Source organism: Strigops habroptila, chromosome 2 (assembly GCF_004027225.2).
Source record: "Strigops habroptila isolate Jane chromosome 2, bStrHab1.2.pri, whole genome shotgun sequence".
Classification (NCBI taxonomy): Eukaryota; Metazoa; Chordata; class Aves; order Psittaciformes; family Psittacidae; genus Strigops; species Strigops habroptila.
The window spans coordinates 44,112,424-44,133,474 of NC_044278.2; the positions used below are offsets into that span (position 1 = coordinate 44,112,424).

Genomic DNA, 21,051 nt, shown 5'->3' on the forward strand with positions numbered 1-21,051 from the left:
TGCAGTCTGAATGTTGAGGAGTGTTTGAAGAATCAGTAGCTGGAGCCAGCTCGAACCCCTGCTCCGTTGCAGTCTCTCCCTTGCAGCCCTCTAACCACCTCCTGGTTGCTTAGGGAGAACTTGGAGCAAAGCAGCATGTAATTTCATCCACAGCAAGATGAGAATAGGATTGAAAAGCTTCCTAAGTAGGGAGGAGAAAGGACTTGGCACATACAAAATGCGATGTCTAAGCTTCGAGTCCATACAGCAAGTGCATCCTAGTGGCCTGCTTAAAAATGAATACAGGGATACAGGGCCTTGTTCTCAAAAGATCTTCCTTGGGGTTCAACCAAATTGGAAACATCCTGCTGAATAGTCTGAATTTTACCTTTTTTGAGCCTGGGTGCTGTTGTGTTCTGTGGAGATAGATAAAAATTTTCATTGGTGTGAGGCTTAAAGTACTGTGTTTGTACCTTGGTGCCGCTGCCTGAATCCAGTAGTTTCTGGAGAGCTATTGTGTAAATACAACTTCAGAAACAATTTTAGTGGTTGCTCTGGGATAACCTATGCATATATGGATAATTTCAACGCTATTTTTAGGGACTTTATTTTGTATTTTAGAAATATGTCTCTTTTTTTTTTTTGTATTTTCTCTAAATGGAATGGTTAGTTCAAGTTCAACAGATTCTCTAGTTTGTGTAGCAGTTGCCACAGAAAGGTTCCAGAGACTCTGCCAAAAGTAGTGTGGAACAGCTTAGTAGTTGTGGTGGTATGTGCAGGACGCCTAGGAGGGTTTAAAAATCAGTTGGTTGAGCCCAAATGGTTGGGCTTTCCAGTTCTCCAAGTCTCTGAACCTTCAAGAGCCCAAACCCCAACTTTCCTGAATGAAGGGCAGAACCTGTGTCGCTTGGGGTGGGGTTGGAGACTCCCAGAATGGTGAGTCTGGAAGCCTGAAATTCATAACTTCTGGCACCAGGAGGAAGACTCCTGCTCCACCTCAAGATCTGTGATTACAGAACAGATTCAGTGCACTTGTAGATGATGCAGGTCTGCGTGCTCTGCCCAGTGAAGCACCCCAGCTGGCTAAATCTGAGCCATGCAGGAGCACCAGGAAGAAAGTAGCAAGTGATAATAGCAGGGAAATTTCCTGCTGTGGGGCATAGAGACTCCCATCTGCCAATCATCTAGGGAGGCTTGTTGCTTGCCAGACACTTGGATCTGGAAAACTGTGGAAAGACTGCCAAGGCTTGTCTGGCCATCATACTACTACCCCTTGCTGCTCTTCCGTGTAGGCTTCAATGATATTGCCAGGAGTGATCTGGAAAGTATCAATTGTGACTATATGGGTCTGGGGTGACTGTCATGGACATGGGCGGTTTTCTCCTTGATCCTTTTGGTGAGAGGGAAGGGCTTGAGGATGAGTGGACAGATCCTGGAGGTAACAGCTGGTTGCATAGCAGGTGTCAGCAATAGAGTTTTAGTTTTATGATCATGGGGCCCTCTTTGTGGATTGCTTGGAAAAGATGGATCTTTGCTAGCAGGCTGACCAACCTGGTGAGGAGAGCTTTGAAATAGTAATGAGGGGGAGGGAGATAGTGACCAAAAATCTTATGAGGAAGTGGTGAACCACATTGGCAAACAAAATTACAAGATCCCCGCTGATACAAACAGTGGGGACCTTGTAATTAAAAAAAAAAAATTAAAAAAAAATTATATATATATGCATATATAGAACACCCCTCCCAAACAAAACAACACAACTGAAGGGTGCCCTTCCCAAGCACATCCGTATAAACAAGAAAGTGTCTTTCAGAACTACAGGGAAAACTCTTATACTATTTCTGGGATACCAGCATGGCTGGTTGCCTCTCTGAAATGTCCGTGCTCTCATGCATGCAGTGTGGGTTCAAAGAAGAATTATGCATCTGCATGCAGTCGCAGAGTTATGATTTTATTGAAATCATGAAGATATGATGGGATAGCACACATGACTGGCGTGCTGCAATAGTTGGATACAGGTTATTTGGGAGGGATGGGCTAGGAAGGGGAGTTGCTTTTTATACAGCAGACCAGCTGAAGTGCTGTGAGACAGGTGATGAACCACCTGAGAGTTTGTGGGTTAGGGTGAGAGGGCAGACCAATATGGACAATGTTGTGGTAGGTGTCTTGACAAACCACCTAACTAGAAAGAAGTAGTTGATGAGGCCTTCTTCAGGCAACTGGAATAAGGCTCATGTTGGCAGGACCTGGCCCTCATTGAGGATTTCAACCACCCTGATATCTGGAGGGATAGAATAGTTTGCTTATGACCTGGGTGTGAGCAATCCAGGAGGTTTCTGGTCTGTGTTGACTGCTGGATCTCATATTTGCAATCCAGGAGGAATTGTTTGGGGATCTGAAGGCTGAAGGCAGTCGTAGCTGCTCTGACCGTGAGATGGCAAAGTTCAGGATCCAAGGCGGGGGGGTGGGGTCAGGGAAACAAAAAGCAGGATTGTAACCCTGGACTTGAAGAGGGAAAATTTTGGCCTGTTTAGGGTTCTGCTTGGAAGAATCCCACTGGAGACAGTTGTGGAGAAGAGTGATCCGGGTGAGCTGGTTGGTTTTCAGAGATCCCTTCCTCCAAGCTCAATATTGGTCCATCCTGGCGAGTGGGAAAACAGAGGTGGTAGGATGCCTTCACGGATGAACAAGTAGCTCCTGACAAAAATAAAACATAAAGAATACAGGAGATGAAAGAAGGGAGAAGTGACCTGGGACAAAGATAGAGAGAATGTCTGCATGTGTAGGGATGGGGTTAGGAAAGCCAAAGCCCAGCAGGAGTTGAATGTGGTGAGGGATGTTACTGTGGGCAGCTCAGCCCCATACAGCTGCTCGCTCACTCCCCCAAAGAGGGAGGGGAAGCAAAATGAAGGTAAATGTGAGAAAACTTGTGGGTTGAGATAAAGACAGTTTACCAGGTAAAGCAAATGCTGCATGTGCAAGTAAAGCAAAATAAGGAATTCATTCTTTACTGAATGAAGCCAGGAAAAGCAGGGCTTCAGCAAACTTATAATGATGATTTGGGAAGACAAATGCCATAACTCCAAATGTTTCCTCTTCCTCCTTCTTCCCCCCAGCATTTATTGCTGAACACAACATTATATGGTCTGTAGTGTCTCTTTAGTCAGTTGGGGTCACCTGTCCCAGCTGTGTCCCCTCCCAGCTTCTCGTGCACTCCCAGCCTCCTCACTCTCAGGGCAGTGTGAGAAACAGAGAAGGCCTTCAGGCTGTGTAAGCACCTTCAGTGATAGCTAAAACATCTGTGTGTTATCAACACTGTTTTGGTCACAAATCCAAAACATAGCACCAACTGAGCTATGAAGAAAATCGCCTCTAATCAAAACAAAACAAATACAGACATGGAAGACCACAGGAAAGGCTTCTATGGGTACATGAGCAGCAAGAGGCAGTAGCCAGTGAAAGGAGGCGAGGCAACGGACATGAATTGAAATACTAGAAAATCCATTTAAGTGTAAGAAACCTTTTTTTAACCTTAAGGGTGATCAAACACTGGAATTTCCATCCTTTGTGATATTCTAAACCTAGTTGCACAAGGCCCTGAGCAATCTACACTCTTAACAACAGGTTTTGGTCTGCAGAGGTGCTTTCCAACTTCAAACGTTGTGTGATTTGAGTAGTACTCTGCTTGCAAGCTGATAATAAATGGAGTACCACCAGGGGCTGTCCTTGGACTTGTTCTGCTTAACATCTTTATCAATTACTGGAGGAGGCAGTCAGGTGCACTGTCTTCAAGTCTGTGGTTGATACCAAATTGGTGGAACAGATCATGTGCTAAATAATGGAGGGACCTGAGGCTAGGGGAACTCCATTTGTCTGGCTTGGAGAAGAAAAAACAGGAGATCCTAATAGCAGCCTTATGCTACCTGCAAGGAAGTGGAGTCAAGCTCCTCACAGTAGTGAATGGTGAGACAAGACCAATGGAGGTTGGTCTTGTCTACCTATATTCTTGGAGGTTTTCAAGACCCATGTGGACAGAGCCCTGAGCAACCTGGTTTGACCTCAGAACTGGTCCTGCTTTGGACAGGAGGCTAAACTAGAGACCTCAGGTCCCTTCTAGCCTGAGTGACTGATTTTTCAGTTAAGTTTCAGTGGTAAATTTTTTAAGTTGTTTGCATGTCAGCTTGTTATGTGTGATGCCACTCTCTTTTGCTGTTCATGATGTAGTTTAGCAGGCCTCTGGTGGGCTGGTTTTATAATGGTTTTGGACTTCGCAGAAGATCAGCAATAGATGAATATTATCAGCTGTAGCCCTGTGTCTGGGATGTATCCAAAGACAGAACACTCTTTTAGCTATGACTTGCAGGCTCTGGAGGAGGGAGGGAGATGTTCAGCATCGTGACTGTGTGACATTTTGGGGGCGGAGAGGAATAACTCTGCTTTCCTGTCAGCTTAATTCAATTTAGTCTGCAGGGCTTGTTATTTAGGCAGAACCTTTTCGCCATGTGTGGTGTAATGGTTAGCTTTGTTTTGTGAGCTGTATTGCCTGTTTGCAGCCCAGATCTTGCAGGTTTACATAGCACAGTCATTTGTGCAGAAAGCCCTCATTTTTCTGTTTTGATGGTTGAAGTGCTAAATGTTTGGTGGAACATCCTGTGGCATGGTTTGCCACTGAAGAAAAAGGAGTAAGGCTTTACAAATATGGCTATCTTTGACCTTGCTAATCTGTCTCCTCCTAGCAGATATTTGATGAACCACTAAATGTAACTATGGCTTCCATATTTGAATACCCCTTGTCTATTATTTTTAATTGTCTAAAGGAATATTTCTGTCTTTATAACTTCCTTAATTCTCTACAGAGACTTTGTTGTGTGTTTGGTTTCAGGGGATGGGGAGTCTCCCAGGAAAAGACAAAGATAATGGTAGCAAGTTTGTAATGCACCTCTGTCTGATAACAGACATTCAGAGCAGTAGAAGTATTTAATCTTCAGATCCTCTGATGCATAATCATAAGCAAAAGTAAATTTGTCTCCCTTTGGTGAAACCCTGTGAGAGCGTGTTCATGCAGCAAAGCTTTGCTTTTGTGAATAAACAACAGTGAAACTCAGCATGTTGCGAAGAATTCTTGTTAAATACTCTTTAGTGATGTATTTAGCAAAGTAGGTAAAGCTTGGGATGCTTATGAGTTTGAGAACCTTTCCAGAAATAAAATGTTTTAGCAGTCCCGTGAACAAATGCTAAAATGTTGTCCAAGAAATAAAAATAAACTTTGTAATGCTGCCAGAGATACTGCTGACGCATCACAAACCGATTTCCTTTAAACAGTAAAGAAAAATGTGTGCTATTTGTTGCCTTAAGCATGATGGGCATTCCTATGTGTTTTTTTCCTTTGGTCTCTCAAAATGCTACCATTACATGTTACCTATTTGATAGGCTATCTTGGTTAAGCTGAATATATTACTTTCACTGAGAATATATAACTGGGTTGGTGTTTTCTTATTCCTTTTAAAGCTGTGGAAACTTAAATGTAATCAATGATTATGTGTATGTGTGTTTCTTTTTTAGTGGAGGCGATAGTGGAGTTTGACTACAAAGCTCAACATGATGATGAGCTGACAATCACTGTAGGTGACATAATCACCAATATCAAGAAAGATGATGGAGGCTGGTGGGAAGGACAGCTCAAAGGCAGAAGAGGTTTGTTCCCTGACAACTTTGTAAGAGTGAGTACAAAGTGGAACTGTTCTTGTGTTCTGTGTATACATTTTGTATACTGTGCTGTTCAGGCTAAATATCAGCCTTTTATAATATTTCTTACATCCAAACCCATAATACATTGCAATGCAATGTTCTGTTGAGGCTATGCTGCAAAGAAAGTAATCTTTCTTTGCAAAGACAATGTAGTTTTGATATCCTGAAAATAAAGCTACCCTTACATTTCTCTTCTGTTCAGTGATTATGTTTGTGTGTTCTGGGAACAAAGTGATTATTCTAGAACAACTTATATATCATGGCATTTGCAATGTTTTCACTTCTCTGTAGCTGCTTCTCTGTAACTTATTCTCTAGAGTGCTTTCTTATGTTTTATAGAAGCTTTTTGCAAATACTTATTTCTGGCTAAACTAGTTGAGAATAAAGTGGTTTTTTCCAAACGGTTGTCCACAAAAAAAAAAAAAAAAAAAAAAATCATTACTTTGTATTTCATGTAATGTACCAAATAACTTGCAGCAATACTGGTTTCAGGAAAGCTATTTAGAGTTTTAGAAGTATATATCTTTTTTTACTGGGCACCTGTGTATGTGCATGCATATGTCTGCACATATGAGACTAGCTAGTAGTACCTCTGGGCCTCCTTGATTTGTCATTGCAGACCTAGGCTGTTAGGTTCTACAACCCTCCATAAACTTGGATCTCCGCTATGGAAAAGAGAGCAAGAACTACAATAAATTACATAAATAGGTTTTGTGTTAATCTGTTACTACAGCTTCAGAGGATCTTTGGGACTTTAACCTTTCCAAGGATATGTATTTTTTTCCTTCCCCCCCCCCCCCCCCCTTTTAACTGTGTGAGCCTGTTTTGTGTTTAGCCATATGCACACAACAAAGTAATTTCATTTTGCTTCGATAGCACTGCATATGTGAAGGTAATTTGGTGAAGTGGTTTGGTGGCAAACTTACCGAGCCCATGATTGGATTGGGGACACAGGGGCCTCAGGTGTTCCTGTGGGGACAAATGTACTCCCATCCTAATCCTTGTTCTTGTCATTGCCAAGTAGAAAGAACAGCTCTGTTTCTGTCAGGCAGTGATGATTAGGAGGAAGTAACAACCTCAGTGAGATGGAAGGGAGCGGAGGATGAAAATGGATACCCTGTTTCTTGTTAACCTCGAAAATCCACACTTTGGAGTAGAGGGAAGAAACTATTTTGGGACTCCTTGTATATTGATAATATTTTTGTTCTTGAACTCTAATGAGCTGTGAAGTTCTGTGGGACAAAAGCAGACTTCCTCTAGGCTCTCTTACAGCTGGTATTTTAAATCTGCTGCTGATTTTAGGAGGTGTTGGATTTAGTGTTCTAAATAAATGCAGCTTATGAATTTCTGTTATGAAAATATCATAATCTCAGTATGAAGATTTGCAAGTTCTCTCCCTTTGTACCTAATTTTTAAGGCTTCTGCTTTCCAAAATTACCACAAACTGTGGCATCCTGTCACATGATTGAAAAATAAATAGCTTTTTCTCAATAGAAAGTTCTAAACCAACAATAAATGATTTTGGTTTTGTGTTCTCATAAAATATCACTACATGCTCTTTGATTCTTATTCCTTCTCCTCCCCACCCACCCTTTTTTTTCTTTTTTTTTTTTTTTTTTTTTTTTTAAATTAAATCAGCATCCAGGACTGCTTTCTAAAGAACTAAAACACACATTAAATTCTTCCTTATTTTCAGCTTGAACGCAAAATGAAATATCTTTTTCATTCCCTCTCTAAATTAGGTAACGTGGAGAGGAAGATACAAACTTCTTAAAAGTGTAGTTATTTTGTGAATATCTTGAGTGAAAATCTTTCTTTTTCTTCAGTTTTTCTTGTGTAAATCTCCTCCTTGTATCTGGAGAGCTATAGTTAAAACATAACAGCAGTCCCATTAGAAAGCTTGTTGAGTGTTATCATTCTGTCCACTAAGATTCTAAGGAATTGTAAACTTTCTCTTTCAATTATGGAAAATTTTTTAACAAGTGCACGCAGAGTTGAGCTCACTAGCAATCAATTCATGCCTCATTGCTATGCTGTTGTGGCAGCGAGGTAACTGAGAGGCAGGCAGAAAGGGGTGATACAGATGAGTCCTGGAGTTGAATGCAACTCCAAAATCCCATTGCTTATCAGAATTGGTTGTGAGAGTAGTTAGGTAAGGAAGTTATTCCGAGGTAAAAATCACTCATGAAATTCTTGAGGTATTTTGTGTTCTACCTTCAAGTAGAGGGAATAATTTCCTATGGAAAAGAGCTTTTCCTTCCTGTGGTCTGATTTTCTTTTGAATAAATTCATGATGACATTCCAAAGAAACTGTTGGGCTTTGCAAAAATTCAATGTTTGGGCTGAATTAAAACTACTGAATTAACACATTAAAGAGTCCTGAGTGGTCTCAGTGTTTGTGCGTAGATTCTGGAAGTGCAGTTTGAAGAGAAAATTGTTTGGCAGAAAAGATGTACAAATCAGAAATGGAAAGATTGGGGAAATGCAATATATTGGAATGTTTATGAAAAGATGTTAATGTAAAGTGTTACTTAAGAAAATAAAAAAAATGTTTTTCAAGGGAGTACTAGGTGAATGTGGAAAAGACTTTTGGAGTTGCTTAAGCAAAAGTGGTTTTAAACTTCATGGCATAAATGCAAATTAGGGTTTGAAGAGGAGTTGTCTGTAGACAGATGTATGAAAGAGGAAAGGGAGGTAGCAATGATACGTATGCAGTACATGTGCAGTTATTTTTTTTCAGGGGACTTTCACTGTGAAGTTATATCAGAGTTACTTCCTGTTCTTGAATCTGCAAAACAACTGCTTTGAATTTGATACATTTTATACATACACACACGAAAAGCCCCAGATTCGTACCCTTCTTATGCTCTGCAATTCAATATGCAAGGTGTAACAGAAAAGGTATTTGAAATTTCTTTCTCTTTCTGTTTTCACTGCCTATTAAACTGCAGCTATGGTCACTTGGAAGGTTTTCTGTCTGGGAGAAGTTTGTCTAAACATGAAAAAATTCTTTGGACCCTCTTTTAAGACCTAGTTTACGTCTGTCAGCCTTTGTAGAAATCTACTCCTGTTAGAGATACTGATGCTGAATTTATCATAAGAAATGTATGAAAGTGGATCTGGTTGTCATCTTTTTCTGTTTTCTTTCAATTTTTCAGGTAGAGAAATAGAAGTATGAGTGGAGAATTATGTACTGTTCCAAGTAGTCTTGCTCCTCGGTTACACGGTTGAAAAAGAGGAGGTAGCAGGTGTGATTGCAGTGTTGTTCTTTTGCATTTGTTGTTCATTCATGGTATAAAGTTAGTTTTCAGTATCCTTCTAGCTTGAAAACTTCGACTTGAAATCCATGATCTGCAGTATAAAATTCTTTGTAAGTTTGATGGCATCTGAGACAGATTCTGCTGATAGCAGATGAAGATGTAGAAAGCAGGAAACTGTGGTGCAGAGCCATGTTTGCTGGTTTTATTTTACAAAGCCAATTCTATGTGGGATTGGGTGGCGTTATGCTGGTAAACTGAATTTGCCACATGTGACAACCTCAAGGCTTGTCTGTACTCAGAGGACTTGCCAATATTGCTAGCAGAATTGGGGAGGTAAGTTAATTTTAAAATTAGCAAGAAGTGTAGTGGTAGTTATTTATGTAATGGTGGTGCGGAGCTTGGATTTTAGAGCCAATAAAACAGGACAGGGGCTTTGTGTAACTACTGCCTCGGGTCAGAACAGCAACTTGGATTTCTTGTTATACAAGCAGAATACAATCTTTAGTGCAGATTAGTTGTAGGATGTCAGGGATGTTCATGCTGAATCATAGGTACATGGGAGAGATTGTTATCTGTTGCTTGTCATTTAATTTTCTTTTCTGTATATTTGGCTGGTTTGTTTTCAATCTTCATGACCAGCCAGAGGTTGCAGGGAAGTGAGTGAACTGCAGGTTCTTCTTGCTGAGACCCTTGTGCTTGTTACACACCCCACAGATCCCTACCCATCCCTATTAGTGCTTTCCTAAAACCTTTCAGAAGTTTGGGCCTGTGTACATGGAAGGGCTCTTTACAGCTGTAGTTTGGCTCCTGGGAGGGAAAAGAGAATCTTCCCCGTGTCCCGGAACACTCCGATTCCTGCAGTGCTTTCTGCTTCCCTAGCCCTCTGGCTCCTACCTGTCAGGTCAGAGAACTGACCAACTCCTGTTGTCCTTCCCTCTTGCTTTGCCATTTTGCTCTCTGATATCACTGTGCGTGCCTTTACTTCAGGGCTTGTAGGTTATTGCCTCCTTCCCTGCTCTCCTAAGTACTCCGATTGCTGGTACTTAAGTGACATCTGGGTCAGCTTTGCCTAAGTAGCTGTTTGTGAAAGTTGTGGTATCCACTGAGGTTATATGCAGGCTAGGGAAAGCAGTGTCATTTCTGTCTGTACCTGAAAAGATAACTTGCTTTATGGGTGAGTGAATTGTTACAGGGCTTTTTACATACTTGGCAGGAATTTGCAATTCAATTACTGAGCTTTTTTTGCTGGAAATCTTACTAGAATACTGTCTATGTATTCGTTCTTAGGAAGTATTTTAGATTATGGCATCCTAACTGTTACATTGTCCTGGGAATGAGAGCCAGGAGTACTAGTTTCTTATTGCAAGTTCTGAGGATGGCCGTTAAACTTGATCTCCTTATGGTGAAATAACAAAAGAATAACATTGGTGAAATAAACTTTCAGATAGTTTCCATCATGTGACAATGTTGTCTCTTTGAGCTTTTGTTTCAGCAATTTACAGCAATTAATCATTTTGTGGGAAGAAACATAGCATGACTGATGTGTTATTATTTATTATTGCCACTGTTATTACTCCTACAATGGTGAAAGCAAAGCTAGTCAAAATCTTTTTCCCTCTCTCAGCACATCTGCCCCACAAAGAAAGAAGATGGTCTTGTACCAGTCCTGACTTGGCAGTGTTCATTTGTCTAAGGGAATTCAGCACAGAGCAGTAGCAGTGCTCTGGTTGTCCGGATGCCCAAGGCGTGATTACAAATAATGTCATGCCTCAACCTGTTTGTCTGGCTTCAGAGGAGGTGGGAGAGCTCCAATGAGGCAGCTGCCCTGGGTGTTTGGCCTGGAAGTGATGTGAGACTCCTTGGCAGCAACAGAAGCTCTTCACATTCCCTGTTGCAGGGAACTGGTGATACTCTCAACCAGATGGGCAGGGTGCCGTGCTTGTTGCAGTCAGCAGGATGGATCTCGTATGTCTGTCATGGGGGCAAGTGTGGTGTTGGCTGTCGTGTGGTGATGAATTTGTTGGATATGTTTTGATGCTGGCCTTTAAGAGGAGGATTACTTGTGGGGGTGTAGGAAAAGAGAGGAAAGCAGGGTTGCTGTTTGGGGCTGTCAGCTGTTGGATTCTTTTGTGGGAACCAGCATGTGAACACTTTATGAATTATGCAAAAGTGAGAGGGTTTTAAATATGTACAGCAGTCATGCCATAGACACATGGTAATGTGAATCTTCAGTGTTAAGATTTTTATTAGCTTTTAGTGACTAGTACTTCATATTGCAACAAGTTACTGGTAAAAAGTAACCTTCTGAGAAGGTGGTGGCTTAATTGTAATTATATATTCATAGAACTGCTGAAAAATTAGGAGTTTGAAAACAGAATGTATTGCTTTTCATTCTTCAATATGCGTTGTAATTGCTGATGCTTAAAAATATTCTTATTTAAATACACATAATATTGCTTCCCTGATAGAGTTCAGTGTAGACAGTATAAATTGATATACTAAGGAAATTTAGTTATTTCCTCTTTTTGCTTGGGTTTGTCTTTTGTATTCTTAAGAAAAACTCAGAGTATTTCTGTTTAAAATATTACATCGGTTAAATTGTAAATAACAACAGTGACAAAATCTTAAAAAGGAAAATAAACACTTGGGTTTTTTCCCTTCCTGAGGCTTCAAGCCATGTGGAGGAGAACCTCATCAGAAATTGACATGTGCTATCTAGAAGTTATATTTTCAAAGATGTAAGTTCTTTGGAGCTGTAATATCATATTGTTCAAAGTTACTTCAATTTCTTGAGAACTTAGTTATATATTATTATTCAGGATTGTGTCTTACACAGGGAAGTCAGTGTGGTTTTGGCAATAGCCTCTTAAAGAAGTTTCCATAAGGATTTATAGAATTTGCAGAATTAGCTGGTTGATGGCGATTTTCCAACCTAGTCCTAAAAGACTGTAAGGCAAAGATAAGGTGTCCTGACCTTATACCTTCTCTTCCCTGAAGAAAATAAGATTTTTTTTTTTTTTTTTTTTTTTTTTTAAATTCTTGAATCCCCCTCTGGCAACTTTCCAAGCTCTGGATGTTTTTGTTTTCTCTGTAGCTTGTTTATGTGTGGGTGGGTATGTTAGTAATACATGTATTTTGGCCTGATTAATTTTTACACTTATTCTGGCAATTATTTTGCTGTTGGAGCAGGCTGCTATGAGAAACTCTTCTCCATAGGTAAAAGCCGTAGAGGTGTTTAGCAGCATTTGCATACAAATGTCTTGCAAAACACACTTCTACAGTTTTGGATTTACAGAGTGCAGCTGTGTATCTGATTTTTACTAACCAAAAACCTTGTTAGAATTCTTAAACCACGGTAACAGAAAGCACAAGCTCCTAGAAACTGACATTCAGTCTCATTGTTGTTTTGAAGCTAACATAGAATCATAGAATCACAAAATGGTTTGGGTTGGAAGGGACCTTAAAGATCACCTAGTTCCAACCCCCTGCCACAGACAGGGACACCTTCCACTAGACCAGGCTGCTCAAAGCCCCGTCCAACCTGGCCTCGAACACTGCCAGGGATGGGGCAGCCACAGCTTCTCTGGGCAACCTTTGCCAGTGTTTCACCACCCTCACAGTAGAGAATTTCTTCCTAATGTCTAAATGTCCCCTCTTTCAGTTTAAAACCATTCCCCCTTGTTCTATCTCTACATGCCCTTATAACATAAGAATACTTGTTAATATTTCCACCTTTCTTGCAATTTAATTACACAGCTGTGAGATGTACTCCATCATCTTTAGCAGACATTATCTGATTTTGATGTTTTTAATGTTTGTTTGCAAAATGGTGTAAGAGAAATAGTATTCTGGATGCATGTGGTATATCTACAGCATTTAATAGCTGTAACGTGAAGGGTTGTGCTTGCATTCAAGCTTAGTCTGCCAAGTATTCCATTTGCTCCATTAGAACAATCCAGCCTGTATCCGGACTACATCTACTGATAGTCTTTCAGTTTGTATTACCTAAATACTAAGTGGCAATAACAGTAAGTAAGCATGAAGATGAGAGCAAGAGGGACATGTGAGGAAAAAAGAGAGCTATCAGGGATTGTAAGATAAGTTGGTCTAACTGCTGCTGTCATGACAATGATATTGATTACTTCTGAATATTCTTGTCCTGATCGAACACTGTAATTCATTAACAATATGTTGTTTAGTGATCTTAATTTTTTTTTTTTTAGTATTTGTTTGGGTTTTCTTTGTTGTTTTGGGGTTTCGCTTCTGTGTACCGAAGTGCTGGTTTTTTTCTGATACATCATGTGTAGACCACTTAACAGCTTTCACGTGACAGCTTTTGTGCTTTTATAAAGTGCCTATGAGCTGGAATGGCAAACTATTTGCATTATTTGCTGTTGGAAGAAGTGTATGACTAATTAGATATCCTTGTATTCAGTGTCTGTGAGTGCTACAATTCCCTCCTAGAATCTTTTGGGAACTATTTGGGAAGCTGATAGTGGTGACAGAGTCCTTAAAGGTTCCCTCATTTCCTGCCATCCCCTAATTATTTATTCTGCTAGAATTTCACTGGCACTGTTAGTAAAATTCTAATACGACATATTGGAGCGGTTTAGGTTTATGGTCAGCACATGTTGTTCCCTTCAGAATTGGAAGGAGATGAATATATGTGAGTCTCTTAATCCTCGGTTTTTGGCCCTGTTACAGCATATGAAATATATTATTGTGTATATATAGACACTGTAGTCATTCAGTTAACCTTGGAAAAGGCAAAGGTGCAAGTAAACTACCATGATGTGATAGAATGAGTTGATTACTCGCTGTGACTTCAGACTGCTTCTTTAGTGATGGATCCTTAGTGGTGATGGTTGTGATGGGAGATGGTGAGGAATCAAAGAGAAGAAACAAGTAGAGCATATATTTTCAAAAATAACATTGGTACTTCCCAGCAAGGGGGAAGGAACAAGGCAAACCTGTCATCTTTACAGAAGGTGGTAATAACTTCTCTTTTATTTATTTTTTAATTTATTTTTCACTGGGAATATTGAGAGAAATAAATGCAACACAAATCATTCAAGACTGTGCAAGGTGTTGAGTGTGTCTATCTGCTGCTTCATAAAACCTTGGTTTCTCCATTCCCACTGCATGGGGACTCACTACACCCATTGAAAGATTAATTTAGTAGTCGTTCTTCCAGAGAACTTACATTTGCCTTCCCAGAGGCTGTTGGCCTTTATCAAAAACACTGATTAAAAACTCCCTTTCAACAGAAACCATCTCTGAAACAGAAACTTCTTTCGTAACTTTCATGATAACCAGCTTAGCTAAAGCCTTGGTTTCCCTTTTAGGCATGCTTAGGTGAGTTTAGGTGTTCTGATTTGTCTGTCCATGTTTACTTATTAATTGATAGCACAAAGCAAATGAAACTCCTTTTTATCTTTTTGGTTGAAAATTATTCTTTTCCTACTTGGAGCAAGAACATCATATCATCCAGCTTTCCTTCTGTCACTTGTGTTTATCAGCTTTTGGTTGCATGAAGGGTTTTCTTGGTTCCCTTGCCCCAAGCTTCCTCCTTATTTTGCCCTCAGGACCCTGCCAGCATGTGAGCAGACTGCCCATCTTACTGCACATTGCTGTCATGTTGTCTGCATTATGTGGCCATGGCACTTTAATACATTTAAAGAGTTCATACACTTGTCAGCTGTTGCCTTATCACTGGCCCAGTGAATGCTTAATAACTGTAGATAGAAGAAGGTAATATGTCTTTCCTAATGTCCCGTGTCTCAATTCTATTGTATTATCAAGCACAAATACAAAACTTAACCTGTTCTTCTTTTAGAAGTTCCTCTAAGGTGACCTGAGTTATTCCCCTTCTGGGGCTGGATTAGAGAAATATAGGTGGGAAAAAGCCTGCAATTCAGAACTACCACATTAACCATCTTGAATAAAAAATGTATAAAATTCACCCACCAAAAAGCTGCCTACATACCTCGACGTAGCTTTCAGCAAATTCTTTTATTATTCACTTTTATTTTAAAGGAGTCTACTTCTAAAATTTAGTTAAATATTTTCTATACAATTTATTTCAGGAAAAAAGTACTGTTGTGCATGTACAAAAGGGCATATGCTTGGTTTTTTCGCTCTGTTCCCACACAGCTTCTTCATTTTGTGACCTTCGGTCGATTCATAATCCTCTGTGATGTGCTTTTATCTATTTACCTTTCTTTGACTCTGTGGGATCTGTACTTTCAAACTGAAAGCACCTCTCATGAACAGACAGTCACAAATAATGATGGTTAATTTAAAACCAAACACTCATTTCTTACTGATGTTTTGTAAATGTACAGAATCCTAAAGCTAAACTGAAGTCCTGGAAGGAGATAGGGTTTGTGTTAGCTTGCTGTGAGATATTGCCAGTATTTTTCCCTGCAGAAGGAAAGATCATACATACTTTGAAACCCCCTTAACTGAACAGCTGAGGGCAGATCCTTTAAAAACTATTGTACAGAAATAAATTCTGTATGTAGATAGTTCTGTGAAGCTTATGGAATGACTACGAGGATACAACTGCTTACATGCACCAGTTCTTGTGGGACTGAGCACTGCATTTCATAGTCTTTCGTCGTGGTTCTGTGTAGGAAACTTCATGGTTTCTGTATTCTCAGCCCACATGGTTTTAGCGGGTCATTTGAACTTCTGCAGCCTTTCAGACACTGAATATTTTGTAGAGAATCTAATCAAAGTGTCTGGTGGACATCAGCAGAAAATTCTGAGCAAGTGGAGGGGAGGAACACCTCATTAAACTGTAAAATAGAAGCTTTTTTTTTTCTCTTCATATAACCCCTTTCAAAATATTTTCAGCAATACAAATGTGTGCGTGTAATAGACATGCAGAATGTGTGTGTGTGGTACACAGAAATAAACACTAGATCTATACCCCTAACATACAAGTTAAGGCATAAAAATTATTTTTAAAGGGACTTTTATTTTACAAAATACAAAGAAAGGAAATGTATTCTCTGGTCTCATTCATTAATTCAACCTTTTTTACTCCACTAAACAATTGTGTAATGCTGATCTTTTGTATCTGAAACAGAGTTCTTTACAAGGAAGTAGAATGTATGTTGCTCGCCTTTCTGAACCTTGGTGACACTTGCAGTGACACTGTAATATTGACCCCATTTCTTTGTCCTGGGATTTTCACCTCTTCTTTCTTTCCTTAGTGAGCATTCAGATATTTAGAAAAGCGTAATTTTTGTTTGGTTTCTTCAAAGTGTGTGTACTCTACTCCCCACTAGTTTATTTTTTTAAGGTTCATGTGTTTCTATTAGAAGCTGCCCTTCTCTTCCCACTCCCCCGCCCAGCAACTTCTGCGGGGGTTTTATTTTCTCATGAAGCTGAAACTGGGCATACAAGTTACAGGGTTGAAGAACTCCTTCAGGGCTTCCTTGCTTGTGCCTGGAGTTACTTGTAATGTGTTGGTAACCTGCCTCTCCAGTCTCTGTACCATGTCCTGCTGTCAAATTGCATCTGTATGACACTAAGCACTATAAAGAACGAGAGAAATATTTATCATAGATGTGTTATAGAGTGGTTTTTATTTGAAGACTGGTTATATTAGTGGAAGCTTTCTTGGTCATGCCTTTGAGCCTGTCTGTGCTAAAATGAGGTACTTCTACTGTTGAAGAATGTCTGTGGAGGGACAGACAGGGAGATGGGGTTTGAGTTTTAACAACCAACACCCCCAGTATTTGCTAATGAGTGCTAACAGACGTATTTATTTCCTACTGATGTTGTGTTTCGTAAAATGAAAACAAGACTTAGAGGGAGAGGCTCAATTACTATCTCTTACTAGATTGTGTTGTTGGAAAAATTGACTAGGCTCCCAGACTCTGTGTCCCCTCATCAGATCTGGCATCAAGCAACAAAATTAAACACTGGCTATGGGAAATTATTTTTAGTTAAGTTCAATTAATAGTGGCTGGTTAGACTGCTTGAGAGAGAAGGGAAGTTTGCATCATTGAAGCATGATATACAGTAGCAGGAGGAGACCTGAACTTTAACAGCATTGCTGCTACTGTGTTGCCATTATACTGATACCATCATTTTATTGAACTTCACCTCAAAGTAGTAAGTTTTACACTCTTGCTACTCTCAGGGAAATGCACGTAACAGGGCTTGTGAGAATGTGTCACACGTAATGATATATATGAAAATACAGTGAAAATACAGAGTGATTAATTACAAGTGCTTTTCTAGGTGTGGGGGGGAAAAAAAAAGTACATCAATGTAGTAGTAATTGTCCAGTAAAGATCATTATGTGCCACTAACAGAGCCCCTTGATTTTTGTGTTGTTAACAGTGGCCACTTAAAATATTTTTTCTATTTTTCTAAATGTCTGTGCCTTTCAGTGAGGACACACTGAGGTGTAAATATTACCTGCTGCAAAAATACACAGCATAAGATAATACAAAACCAAATTTTTCTTTGTAAACATTATGGATGAGCAACCTCACTTGTGATAGGAACTTGCATTTCTTTTGCTTGCTCTGTACCATTGTTCTTTCATGGTTATAAGAGTGTTAGTATAATGTATTGCCAGATTGCTTCTGCTGTGAAGCAGCTATACAGTGAAGCTTTGCTTCAGGGTCATGTAGTAACCCTGTACAGCAAGCAAATGGGCTGTACCAGTAAAAGCTCAATCAGTTAAACCAGTTTAGCTAGTTTAATTCAGTGGTAGGGGCTTCTGCTGGTTCAGTTACAAATCACACCTGCCAGTCTTCCTGCTCCAGCTATGGTGGCAGAAATCTGCAAGAAAGTACTGTTTTAGGGGATTCCACTTTGGTTGTTTTAATATATATAAGCACTTGTTGCAATGTAGTCTCTTCCTTTTTTCCTTCTCCTTTTGTATCCTTTTACAGCTATGCCTCTTAGTTAAATGTAGCTGCTTGCGGATATATTTGTTAGCCATCCTCCTCTCTACCTGGTAGCTTTTCTGCGCTCTTGGAAAACAGAAGAGAAGTTCAAGTTTTAAATTCTGTGAGTGGAAGAAACAGAAGGTGGTTAGTATCCAGATTTTATTCTCAAGGGAAGGAGCTAGAATAATGACAGATGTCTAAATTCTGCAAGATGCTATGAAAGTATTTAAGATCCAAATAACTATTGCTTTCTCATACAATACTAGCATTAACTCTATTTCTGTATTCAACTGTTAGCGTGTGAGACAACTAGAAAGAAGTGATTGAACAGTTTTTAATGTTTTTTAAGTGAAAGTGATACCTACAGGGTATTTGGAAAAGCTTCTTTAAGATGAACACATAGTAAGCTAACTCCGCTATACAGACCATCACAGGAAATGTAGCTGGGGCACCAAATGGCATTGTTTAAAATGCTAATGAAGCATTTCCGTGCACTGCAGAAACCGTAGCTATGCTAGCACTAAACTGAAGTTGTGTTCAGTGGTGTGTTACCTTGCAGCTCCTCTCTGCTGAGTGCACTTATGTGCAGAGAGAACAGCTGTGCAGCTTGTACTGTGTTAGATTGTTTTCATGCAAGTAGTAAGGATGGTGTGACTAAGCAAAGCTTGAGGAAGCACAAGTTTGATCAGGAAAGAAGCAGAATGAACAAGAAAAGACATGGCAGAAATGGGCACAAGACAAACCATGTAAATTCAGGCTCTCTTGACAGTGTGGGAAAAAGCAGTGCTCTAATATCTGCAAACTACATGGTGGATTACATGGGAGCTTCAGTAGAACCTTGTTCACACCCTGTTCCTAGCCTGTACAGTTTCTTTCATTTTGCTGTTTCCAGCTTAACCTCTTGGAAACTATTCTCAAACGTTGTTCAGCATAACTTCTGTACCTGAGTTTAGGAAAAGTAACTTCTCAGGTATCAGTTCTGCCATGACACCTTGTGTTAGAAGTTAATGTGAACAGATTGCAGTTCTTGCCAAAAAATGTTACAGCATAGCTCCCCACAGGAAGGTTGGATGCTCTTGTATACATGTAATATATGGTCACTTCTATTTTATCATAGCTGATAGGATGTATGTATGTTCTAAAGAACACATTTTTAATCTGAAAGGTGGTGTTTGAGTTAATCATGGCTGGCTGAGTGTTGGAATTGCTTGAGTGCTTATGTCTAACATGATTTCATTTCTTCTGCATACCCTCACATGGATACTTGGTCTGTGTTATGATTGACTGCAAAAAAAAAAGGTAACTTTATTTGCAGTATTTTTGGTTTGGAAGACCTTTTTTATTCTGTCAAATGTAATTCAGTCACTCTAGGTCATATTTGCTTCCACACAGTACGACTCATTCTCCCTTCTCTCCATTATTGCTGCAACCCAGCCTGGTATCTGAAAAACAAGTGTTAGTTTCATTCATACATCATAAACGTAGACAGATCTGCTATAATGCCTAACCCAGAAGAAAACCTCAGAGGTTACTCCAGAAGGAAAATTAATTTTTCTCAGAAGGAACCTTGGGAGAGGCTCCTGGGGAATAGCAGAAAGCAAAAGGAGTTCATGTTTTCAATGTGGAAAAGAAAGAGAATTTGGGGAACTCAAGCCTCATGTTGACCTCCTGGAAGCCGTTTCCACAAGTAGGAAGGACTGGTCGGGAGTAGTCAGCATGGATTTATGAAGGGGAAGTCATGTCTGACCAATCCTTAGCCTTCCATGATGAAATCACTGACGTGGTGAAGGAGCAAAGGGCAGTGGATGCTGTTTATGTTGATTTCAGCAAAGCATTTGACACTGTCTCCTGTATCATCCTCATTGCCAAACTGATGAAGTGCAGCCCGGGTAAATGGACAGTGAGGTGAGCGGAAAACTGGCTGAAGTGCCAGGCTCAAAGGACTGTGATCAGCAGCATGAGGTCCAGCGGAAGGCTGGTCCCTGGCGGTGTGCGGCAGGGGTGGATGATGGGGCTGATGCTGCTCAGCATCTTCACTAATGACCTGGACGCTGGGGCAGAGCGTGCTCTCAGCAAGCTGGTAGATGATATAGAGCTGGGAGAAAGTTTGACTGCCCAGAGGGTTGCACTGCCATTGATAGAGGCCTCCAGAGGCTGGGGAAATGGGCTGACAGGACCTTCCTGAACAGAGAAATGCTAAGTGCTGCACGTGGAGAGGAATAACCCCAGGCACCAGTAGAGGCTGGGGCTGAGTGGCTGGAAAGCAGCTTTGGCGAGAAGGACCCAGAGATCCAGGTGGACACCGAGTAGAGCGTGAGGCAGTAATATGTGCTTGTGGCAAAGGCATCTCGTAGCTTCCTGGGCTGCATTAGGCAGAGGATTTTGAGCAGGTGGAAAGAAGTGGTCCTTCTCCTCTTCTCCTTGCTTGTGAGGCACATCTGGAGCTCTGTGTCCAGTTCTGGGTTCTCCTGTATGAGAGAGATGGAGTTACTGGAGCAAGTCCAGTGAATGGCCATGAAGATGATTGGGAGATTGGGGCATCTGAGATCTGAGGAGAATCAGAGAGAGATGGGACTGCTTAAGCTGGAGAAGAGAAGGCTCCGGGGGATGTTATTGGTGTTTCTGAATACGTGATGTGGTGGAGTAAAGAAAGTGAAGCCAGATTCCTCTTGGCAGTAGTCAGTGAAAGGAGGCGAGGCAACGGGCATGAATTGAAATACTGGAAAATCCATTTAAGTGTAAGAAAAAATATTTTGGTGTGATGCCGGTCAAACACTGGAACAGGTTATCCAGAAATATTTTGGAGCCTTCATCTTTGGATATAATTAAAAGCTAGCTGGATTCAGCCTTGACTATCCTTGTCTTCCTGACCCTTCTCTGAGCCAGGGTCTTGGATTAGGTGATCTCCTGCGGTGCCCTCCTGCTGTAGCAATTCTATAAGTCTGTAAAAACAATTAGTTTGATCACAGTACTTTAACTCTATAGAGATCACTCCACTATGGAGTAATAAACAGAACAGTTAGTTGAAGTATGGAGGATACAACTCTGGCCCACCTAGGGGCTGTATCTTGCGAACAAGTGATGCCTTTTCTACATAATCAAGTGAAGTGTTTGGTTTAGTTTCCACTTACAATTTTAACTATGTATTA

General features: G+C 40.3%; 1 protein-coding gene across 6 annotated transcripts in view; it reads left to right on the forward strand.

The window, feature by feature from the left end:
• SH3KBP1 (SH3 domain containing kinase binding protein 1) overlaps nucleotides 1-21,051 on the forward strand; it is a 221,120-nt gene that overhangs the window by 21,220 nt on the left and 178,849 nt on the right. For 4 of the 6 annotated variants that reach the window (XM_030476111.2, XM_030476113.2, XM_030476109.2 and 1 more), the window contains exon 2: nucleotides 5,542-5,699. In XM_030476111.2, coding sequence (XP_030331971.1) covers nucleotides 5,542-5,699 — 158 coding nt within the window. The remainder of the gene's footprint in view (nucleotides 1-5,541; nucleotides 5,700-21,051) is intronic. The other 2 variants (XM_030476114.2, XM_030476115.2) reach the window with 1 other exon arrangement.